The 10,723-nt window shown below is 34.5% G+C and overlaps 2 protein-coding genes across 2 annotated transcripts; one reads left to right on the top strand and one right to left on the bottom strand.

The window, feature by feature from the left end:
- The first annotated feature begins 6,492 nt into the window (after window positions 1–6,492).
- Window positions 6,493–7,869, top strand: LOC134256350 (uncharacterized). Its single transcript, XM_062738997.1, has 4 exons — window positions 6,493–6,550; window positions 7,127–7,300; window positions 7,387–7,485; window positions 7,700–7,869. Exons 1-4 carry the CDS (start codon window positions 6,493–6,495, stop codon window positions 7,867–7,869), a joined length of 501 nt encoding a protein of 166 aa, XP_062594981.1.
- A 2,130-nt stretch (window positions 7,870–9,999) lies between these two features.
- Window positions 10,000–10,719, bottom strand: LOC134256349 (thyroxine 5-deiodinase-like; the record flags this gene model as incomplete). The annotated part of the gene is made up of 1 exon (XM_062738996.1): window positions 10,000–10,719. A coding segment is annotated over one exon (576 nt), but the record flags the coding sequence as incomplete, so codon positions are not given.
- Between the last annotated feature and the right edge of the window lie 4 nt (window positions 10,720–10,723).

The following is a 10,723-nucleotide window of genomic DNA, read 5'->3' as shown; positions in this document are numbered from 1 at the left end:
AATCAATAGAGCCCCGCCCTAACACCAGAACCCCTGACCCTGGGGCCATAAAATTCACAATGTTGATAGAGGCACTCTTGCTCATCATAACTATGCACTTAGTTAGTTTATTTAATACCCTGGAGCAGAAAAGAAGATTTTCAAAGAATTCATGTATTTTCACTATATAATCAATAGAGCCCCGCCCTAACACCAGAACCCCTGACCCTGGGGCCAAACAAATTCACAATTTTGGTAGAGGCACTCTTGCTCATCATAACTATGCACTTAGTTGGTTTATTTAATACCCAGGAGCAGAGAAGAAGATTTTCAAAGAATTGATATATTTTCACTATATAATCAATAGAGCCCTGCCCTAACACCAGAACCCCTGACCCTGGGGCCATAAAATTCAAAATTTTGGTAGAGGCACTCTTGGGTCATCATAACTATGCACTTAGTTAGTTTATTTAATACCCAGGAGCAGAGAAGAGATTTTCAAAGAATTCATGTATTTTCACTATATAATCAATAGAGCCCCGTCCTAACACCAGAACCCCTGACCCTGGGGCCATAAAATTCACAATTTTGGTAGTGGCACTTTTGCTCATCATAACTATGTGCTTAGTTAGTTTATTTAATACCCAGGAGCAGAGAAGAAGATTTTCAAAGAAATAATGCATTTTCACTACCTACTTATTTAGCCCCGCCCTAGCACAGAACCCCTGATCCCAGGGCCATGAATTTCACAATTTTGGTAGAGGACTCATTGCTGATTAAAATCATGCAAACAGTTTGACTGCTTGATGTCCAGGAGTAAAGAAGAAGATTTTTAAAGATTGCATTAATTTTAGTGGTTTTGGCCCCACCCCTCAGGCCCCAGGGGGGCAGGGATCATGAAATTCACAATTTTTGTTCCCCTTTACCCATAGATGCTTTAGACAAATTTGGTTGAAATTGGTTCAGTGGTTGCAGAGAAGAAGCTGAAAATGTTCAAATGTTAACGCACAACGCACGACGCACGACGACGGCCCAAAACAGATAGCAATAGGTCACCTAGCTGAGTTTACTCATGTGACCTAATAAAAGATTGTTAATATTTTTACTTTAACTCAGAAAATTTCGTCGTTTCTGCATTCAATTCGAATTTTCTCTGATTTATTTATCTATTTTTTTTCTATAATCTGCTTTGTTCAGGATTTTACATTTGCAAATATCCATACACTGTAGATTTGTTTTTTTTTTAAACTTGTATCTCACTATTCTACAACTGAATGATGGTGCAGCTATATTTTATACGTCAAAATGGCGGATATTCATTTTTTCAAATTATTTCTTATTGTTTAAATAGGAGAAATGATTTGAGAATATCTTTCTGGGTGTAGTACAATTATGAAAATGATAAAGGAGCATTAATATTATCACTTTAATTCGGAAAATCTGATCGTTTAAATTTGAAATGTGTTAATTAGCTCATATTGGCGATTCAAAATGATTAACACTCGAATTTCGTAGAATACTTAAAATGCTTAATTCTAAGTCGTTTTGCAGAAAATAAATTTATTACAGTTTGTTTGTTTTGAATAATGAAATAATGTTCAATTAAAGTTGGATGAATTGTTGTTAATGAGTTATGATTTTTATGACACGGGTTTTGTTTAATGACATTTATTATTAAGATGAAATTTGAACATTTTTCCCTCTGCATCTCACTAATCTTCAACTGAATGATGGCGCAGCTGTAATTTTCAGAAAAATTTCCACAATGCCCCATTCATAAGTTAGTAGCAAACAACCAAGAACATCCATCCCATCTGTTTTGTCTAAGTAATGTGAGGCTACATGTACCACTACATATGCGTACCTTAATACCACGTACATGCACTGCCTGGCATTGTGCTCGCTTTTATTTGCATGCATATAAAGAGAATGGGAAGTGTAATTTCTAAATAATTGTTGATGCACCTAATTGGCCACTGTGTATGTGTAATGCAACTTAAAGAAATTTTTTTATCAGTTAATTTTCCTTCTCCTCAATCTTCGATTGACATGTACTACGATGAGTGTATTATATTCAATATATATTTATACCCCCCGCAAACGAAGTTTGGGGGATATAGGAATCACCCCCCTTTTCCGTCTGTCTAGCTGTCCGTCTGTCTGTGCAATCGTGTCCGGTCCATATCTTTCTTACAGAAGGACATTAGAATCTACTACTCCACACAAAGATTGCCCATGACCTAAGGGTGTGTCATGACCTTGACCTAAGGTCATTTGGGAAAGTTCAAGGTCACTGGAAGAAAAAATTCATAATTCCTGTCCGGTCCATATCTTTCTTATGAATAAACTTGGTAGGTTCTCATTTCACACAAAGATTGCCCATGACCAAAGGGTGTGTCATGACCTTGACCTAAGGTCATTTGGGGAAGTTCAAGGTCACTGGAAGAAAAAATTTTTTTAAAAAAATTTACATTTCCCAAAAATTGCCCCAAAATTTTTCCCTTTGGGATTTGGATAAACTTTTTTATGGATTTTTTGGTTTTGGTTCGAGCAGTATCAATGTTTTTCATAATGGTTGATGGGTCAGGGAGGAGACAGGGTATTTTTTTCAAGATAAAGCAAAGTTGATAGGCAGAGGAATTTCTCTTGGTGTCCTTTTCTTCTGAGTTTAGCCGATTATACTGATTAGTTCATTTTATGAACAAACAAAAAATAGTTAAATCAAAGTAGACTTGAGAGTTTCCACATGTTTTCGTCATATTTAAACGTGTTCCAAAGCCTTTGAATCCCTTTCTACCTTAAATCACCGCTGAATCGCTGTCATTATAAATTTGCACTTCCACTTCAACATACCTCAGCACACCATCGAATATCACTGAATTTTTTTTCCCGATTTTATCGAACCCTTTGTACTAGCTTTTGAAATTAGCACTTGTAAGAGCTTAGTATTATCCCCAACATCTTCTATTCCAGCTTTAAATGCTATATGTTTCAGTCTGTCTTCGGAATTTTGGTCTTTTCAACAATCATGGTACGACACCTTTATGTTCAAATGTAAAAAATATGTTTTGTTTCCCAAAACCTTTAACAAAATGGGAAAAGATCTCTGATTTTAAAGACATGTAGCTTTTTAATTTTTGACCGTATAAATTTGTTGTCTCTGGGTACAAAGGTCATTCTATTAGCAAAAAAAAATTTTCAAACGTTATCATCTGGAATCACATTGTGTGCATATTTTGGTGAGGAAATGTGTTCACAATACGAAGTGCAGTCACATGTATAAACAAAAGTACATGTATGTGAAAACAGTTAAATTTTTTGACTGAGAATAACAATATTCAAATGCAGGGACACAGAATCAGAGCTGGACAATCATTAACATTATAGTTTACTAGTATTTATATATATTATACTGGTTTTGATGATTCTTTATAAATATGTTGATATTTAGATATTATATTCAGATCGATTTAATAATCCCTAGCCCTCCAATTGGTTGTGGTCCATCATTTTAAAAATTTTGTTTTGTTGCAGTAGACCTTCCACATGAACATGAACATTTATTTTTTCTACACTGGACTTAAAATAGATCAAGAATTTCCGACAACTGGTATGATTTAGCAACCCTTGAACTACAATGTTCACTCGACTTTATGCTCAGGAAATACTGCTCTTAGGGGTAGCTTAAGTTGCATAGAATCCTCTAAACAGCAATTATTGTATGATATCATTAACTTTTTACATGAAGAAACATATGGTGAGACAGGTATTAGTTTATGTCGTTAAAAGTACTTGTAATTAAACAAAGAAGCATGTCATAAAAATCATAAGTCCTTAACAACAATACCCTCCAACATTAATTGAACATTTGAACATTACTTTATTTATTAAAAAAAAAACAAACTGTAATAAAATTATTTTCTGTAAAACGACTTAAAACATTTCAAATTTAAACGATCAGATTTTCCGAATTAAAGTGATAATATTAATGCTCTGTTGTCATTAGCTCACCTCAACGAAGTTGGGGGAGCTTATGTAATACCTTCGGCGTCGGCGTCCTAGGTTAAGATTAAGTTTTTTGGAGCAGTTTTCTTTTTAACTACTTCTGTGTAATATATGGATTAGACGTGCATGGAAGATGCTTCTAGTGTGTTTCATTGTACCAGTCAAAGTTTCAGATGTTGCAATTTCAGCAAAGGAATGACCAGGTTAATTAATGTTTTTGGAGCAGGTTGACATTTTTGGTGCAGGTTTCGATGTAGTCCCATTTCCAAGTAACTATAAGCCCTATGTTGACCAAACTTGCATAGATGATACATCTAAGGATGCACACTACCAGACTTGCTTCGGATGCTGAATCTGACCTACATTTTCCGGTTGAGTGGACAGGTTAAAGTTTTTGATGCAGGTTTCAATTTCATTTCCAAGATACTATGAGCCCTATAATGACCAAACTTGCAAAGATGATATATCTAAGGATGCATACTACCAGACTTGCTTCGGATGCTAATCTGACCTACATTTTCCGGTTGAGTGAACAGGTTTAAGATTTTGGTACAGGTTTTTCATTTCCTAGTAACTATGAGCACTATAATGACCAAACTTGCATGGATGACACATCTAAGGATGCACACTACCAGACTTGCTTTGGATGCTGAATCTGACCTACATTTTTCCGGATGAGTGAACAGGTTAAAGTTTTTGGCACAGGTTTCATTTACAAGTTACTATGAGCCCTATAATGACCAAACTTGCATGGATGACACATCTAAGGATGCATACTACCAGGCTGGCTTCGGATGCTGAATCTGATCTACATTTTCTGGATGAGTGAAAAGGTTAGTTTTTTATGCAGGTTTCATTTCCAAGTAACTATGAGCCCTGTGTTGAGCAAACTTGCATGGATGATACATCTGAGGATGGACTTGCTTCGGATGCTGATTTCGACATACATTTTCCAGTTAATGGACCAAGTAAAAGTTATGGGTGCAGGTGTATTACCAAGAAACTATAAGGCTTATATAAACCAAACTTGCACAAATGATGCATCAAGGGATGAAAACTCTCAAATTTGCTTCAAATGATGGATTTTAATTACGCTTTCATGATGAAGAACTATTTTGAAGTTTTTATATAGGTCTGTTCCAAAGTATCAGATCAAAATTACATAAATTTTGCATTTTTGGATGTACACTTCTGTTGGTTAATTGTGTGACTTTGCCTTACTTAAAGACAACATTCGTTGAGGCGAGCTCTGTAATCTCTGATTACCTATGTTTTTCACAGTTGTACTACGCTCAGTAAGATATTCTCAAAATCTTTCTCCTATTTAAACATTAAGAAATAATTGGAAAAAATAAATATCCGCCATTTTGTCTTATAAAATATAGCTGCACCATCATTCAGTTGTAGAATATTGAGGTGCAGAGGAAAAATACAAATCTGCAGTGTATTGATATGTGCAAATGTAAAATCCTGAACAAAGCAGAATATAGAAAAAAAATAGGTAAATTAATCAGAGAAAATTCGAATTAAATGTATAAACGACTAAATTTTCTGAGTTAAAGTAATAATGTTAGCATTCTTTTATCATTTTTATTTTTGCATTACACTCAGTGAGATTTTCACACATTATTTCTCCGTTTTGAACGATATTAAGAGAAAATTTAAAAAAAAAAAATTGGATGTCTGCTATTTGAATCGCCATTTTGACCTTTTTAACACCATTTTCATGAAGGCCAGCATTTATTTTCGGATTCTGCATACTCGAAATAGGTTAAAAAACTATGCTGGACCAAATAATAAATATTTGCCGTTAGAAGTATTTTTTATTATAAATCGGACCAGACTATAAACATTGTCGACATTGTTGGCAATGTCAATATAGAAATGCTAACAATCGATGTAGACGGTCTTACATCGTATTGATACTATCTACACATTGCGATGTCGATCGTATCGATTTGATAAGGTGAACTAGACATGAATGAAAAATTCAAGAGGTGGACTCAGGTGCCTAGGATGGGTAAGCATTCCCCTGAGGCTGTTTACCGTCATAACAACAAAGTCGATTTTACAGTTTATTGAATAAAAACCATCCCACAGAACAGAAAGGACTGAAGGAGTGGGAGATTTCAGCTTTTTAACAGCTGAGAAAATCTGCTAAATAATTAAAGGCAAGTCTAAGTAAACGTAAAATTTTTAGCAAATAATTTAAACGGGTGGATTTGACTTCAAATTCCAATACTGCAGCAGGACTAAGTATTTGAATATTATGTAGTATTTCAAGCAAAAAATTGAATTTTGGAAATATTGGACGTAACAGACAATCAGATAACAGCCAAATAACTGAAATAAGCTAGTCAAAAGTACCATCACTCTATAAACTCATGACATTAAAGGAAACAATAACTTAAAATTCTTTGACGCACTGCAGATTAATTTTATGGGATATGTACTTCCCACTTTCGCGGTTTCCTCTTCATATAGTCGTGTTAACAGGTCATTTTAGAAATGGAGTACAATTTTTCTCTGCTGGGGATAATCCTGGTGATGTTTCTTATAAATAAAAGTAAGTTTACAGGGGATCATTTTGAAGTCATATTCAAGAGGCGATATAATCTCAAACATGCTCTTCATAGATTAATTTAAGATAACATGCAACAAAAGATTAAAGCATAAATCACGTTTTTAAACGCCAAAATTGCATAAATATACTATTAGTTAAATCAATGTTATGAATTATGAATCTTACAGTGATTGATAAATAATTGATCACAAGAATCGATGTACCTGTTTAAATTTTACCAATATTTTCAGTATGCACAATCCTTATAATGAAATCAAGTGTTTTAAATATAGGTACATTGTATTCATACGTGTTTTTCTTCTATTGGGTCAATTATGTTATAAGCAGAAGTTTTGCGAGGATTTAATTTTGGCATTATTTGCGAGAGTATTGTGATCGCCAAAATTGAATATCTTTAAAAATTAACTGCGTTTTATTTGTAGTAGCTTCTTTAGTGATCATATTAAAATGGCTAAAATTTAATCTGGCTAAAGGTAAAAAACATATCAATTTTTAGGAACAAATCGCTAAATTTGCGTCTCGCTAAAATTTCAACTTGTACGGTTTTATCTCAATTAGGTGACAGTGATGCAGAACAAACTAATGTTTGGTCAGAATGGCAGAGCTGCGACAAAACCTGCGGTGGAGGGTTTCAATTTAGAGCACGTTATTGTCCAAATGAGCTAAACAATTGTTCAACTTTCGAGAGCCGCCGTTGTAATGAATTTGATTGTGATAAGATACCAACAACAAGTAAGTTTTCCTTATTTTTAATTCGTAAATTCCGCCAATTAAGAAAAAGAACCAATATCCAAGTAACAAATATTTGTTTTGTTCAGTTCTGACTACCAAGAGTTCTACAACAGTCCATGTGAGCACCAATGTCCGAGGCGAGTCGCTAATGAGTTCCTTCTCTGCCTCACCCACAAGTCCGCCCGGTATTTATGACTAACTACTCTTTCTGTTGTGCATGTTAATGAAGCATGCAATTATATTTGTTGTACTAAACGCATGTCTGTGAGTCACTATGATATCATGGTAGAAGATACCAAATGATATACAGAATTAAATAAGAAAGAGATTCAGTTAAACGTGTTCTAATACAATGGAATTTCTTTTTAACCTTCTACCATGATTTATTTACCTCGGCAGATCTCCCAGAAGTTTCTACCGAAATTAAAACAACACTGCTTAGTAAGTCCACACCTAAAATTGTTAGATCCACCAAACCAACGACAACAACCACCACCTCGCCACCGAAACTGGTCGCTAACCCAAGGTCAGGAGCAGTTTGTCTGCGATCAAGTACGTTTTGTCTGTGACCCCCTTGTCTGTCTGTCTGTCTGTCTGTCTATGATTTAACTATGTGGAATGTTGCTAACAAAAAGAATACTGACATTGAATTTATGGAATAAAATTTATGTGTTCTGTCATTGTATGGACTGATTTGTCTAATGTAAATTTTATTCTTTCCTTTATTGTAGGTTTGGTGATTATTGGTGTTCTCGTTTGGAATCTATTTTGAATTTCTCGTTTCCGTGGACATTTCAGAATGAATCCTTTTTAAGAACAACTTCGATAAATCCAAAGAATTGCCATGTTAATACTGAGTATAATTGTCTGGTGAATAATATTACATTATCTATATTTATTTTGAAAGGTCTGCTAGTATATTGTCAAATTCAATCACAAACTGTGTTTATTTAGGGAATATATTTTTGATTTTGAAATAATTTTTAGTGTCTTTAGTGTTTTTATAAACACATGCACGCCAGGAAATAATTCTAACAAATGAGTTTGATGATTCATGAGAACAGGAATACTTCCTCTAGATGAGCCAGATGTATAACACGTACCACTTTTATAGGAAATTAAGTACAGACAAATTGTTATTCCGTTAGGTTTAAAATGAATTTGATAACGGGAGACGCATGTATCAGTCAATTTGTAATCGTTTCATATTGCTGCAATGATTATATTTGCCCTCCTCATTTACATATTTTATTTGTCATTTATATGTATTCATGAAATGGAGTTTTATGTTTGTTATAAGTATATATTTATATATATTTATTGATTCACTGTAGTTTATTAGTTTTTTAAGTAACTGTTTAATGTCATTGTTAAAGGCAAATGTTAGGAAATGTGTAATCAAAATATTTTTTTTATTATAATGTTTTCTCCCATGCAATTTTGTGAAGATTAAAAAAAACTGATATTTTAAATGTGATATTGCAGTAATACTAAAAACAGCATCCGGAGCAAGTCTGGTACTAATTCGAAATATATCTTACGTTTTCCAGGCTTTTGAACGATATTGATTTTGTACGTGCCAGGAAAACGTCAGATATTTCGGACTAGTCTGGTTAACGTGCAGCCTTTCGAGGAAACCTCAAAGCAAGTCGCACTATGAATGGCTTTTAAGAAAAGTAAAGTTTTCTATATAAATCTGTTCATCAAAAACGTCCAAATTTCCCTAATAAAGTTAAGTAACAAAGTATTAAAAGTGTGTATTTTTTGTTTACTATATATTTACATCAACTGAATATTTTTGTCTTGATTTCTTGTGAAGCCCATTGCCATGAACAACACTGAGCAAGCCCCGTATGTAGTTTTCTTGAACAATGGCTGTTTCATCAGTTCTACATACAATGACATATTCATTGCATTAAAAACAATAATTATTAACAAACTTAATTTTACTATGAATGATTTTTAATACAGATGTAAATATAAACAATAAAATGCTTTCTTTGGTTGTCGCAGCTATTGCAGAAAAAATACATAACCCGCATTATAAGCGGGTTATGTAATTTTTTTCTGCAATATTGCTGCGACGTTAATTCCCGTACTAACAACCAAGATAGCATTTTATTATTTTTAAAAATATATAAGTGGTATTGAATTTTGACTAGGTATACGCTTGCTTTGTACAGAATAATCAGCGTTATTATTATAGTTCTAATAAAATGGTGAAGATAACGAACACAATCGCAACTTCGGGCCTTTCCGACTAGCGGAAAAACAACCCCGAGGTTGCTTTTCCGACCTCTAATGGAAAGACCCAAGACGATGCGATTGATAACGAGAAGTGATCGGGCTCAGGAATTTTATATATACTGTTCAAATTTTAGAGAAAATACCCCGGGCCCCTGGAAATTCCAGAGGTTGGATCGGGTGCATAGGAGGAGTAAGCATTCTCTGTGGATTGATCACAATTGCCGTGAGCCCTGTGTTTTAAGTAGTCCTTGCTTGCAAATTAAGTGTAAATCAAGTTGATCAGCGATTATCGTTTTACTTCGGAAATGTTTGAAATGGGATCCGTCCACTTAAAATTCGATTTTAAAGTTATTAATTTTGTGAAAGGGCAAATTATAGAGGCCAAACAAAAAAAGAAATATACTTGCATGCGATTAGAAATCCGCTTTATTGTTATTCCATGCTCAGTTTCCTTGAGTACATTTCTTGATTTAGAAATCAGATGACATTTGGCCCAATTTGAAACATCATCATCATGTACAAGAAATGTTAAAAAAAATGCTAGAAATTTCGTTTTTAGTATATGAATTATAATAGTGTCGTTGTATGTATATATGTTATTTCTTGTGACGATATTCTGTCAACCATTGCACCACAGCTTCCGGCTTGTAGTTTTCTGGTCCAGCGCCTTGACCAGCATATTGAATGACGTCATCATATATGATAAATAACCTCTCAGGAACCGCCGCGTACTTAATAGCTCCAGAATTGTCCATGGTATCAATGAGTAGTGGACATGGACATCCTTCCTCCAACAGCAGCCGAGCCGCTCCCAGTCTCTCCTCTTGTGAAGTGTGGGAACTTAAGTGAGAGAATTTGGTACCTAAGACAACCCACCCTTCTACCGGGTGTGCTTCTCTGACGTAAACAACGATGAAGTCCGCAATGTCCGAGAAATCAGCAACGATTTGCTTGAACAACGCGAACTTCATCATGAAAGGAGGTCAGGAACAGCTGCCAAAGTTCACGATCAGTGGTCTCCCTTGTTTCTGGAAATCTAATAGCTTCATTATCTTCTCTGTCTGGACATTAACAAGACTAAGGTTTGGCGCCACTTTACCGACGATGGCGGAGCGTCGAAAGATCTCAGTGCCGTGGATTCTGGTCAGAGTTTGAATTGTTTTGTACGACATAATT

This window comes from Saccostrea cucullata, unplaced genomic scaffold (assembly GCF_032062105.1).
Source record: "Saccostrea cucullata isolate Sc308-1 unplaced genomic scaffold, CSIRO_AGI_Scuc_v1 ctg16252, whole genome shotgun sequence".
In the NCBI taxonomy this organism is placed as follows: domain Eukaryota; kingdom Metazoa; phylum Mollusca; class Bivalvia; order Ostreida; family Ostreidae; genus Saccostrea; species Saccostrea cuccullata.
The sequence above is the reverse complement of the archived record's forward strand: the minus strand, read 5'-3'. Positions and strand labels throughout refer to the sequence as shown.

Coding starts and splice junctions, on each gene's coding strand:
- LOC134256350 (XM_062738997.1), top strand. CDS start 6,493: ATGGAGTACAATTTTTCTCTGCTGGGGATAATCCTGGTGATGTTTCTT. Junction 7,301..7,386: donor TGATAAGATACCAACAACAA/GTAAGTTTTCCT, acceptor TGTTTTGTTCAG/TTCTGACTACCAAGAGTTCT. Junction 7,486..7,699: donor CTCACCCACAAGTCCGCCCG/GTATTTATGACT, acceptor TTACCTCGGCAG/ATCTCCCAGAAGTTTCTACC.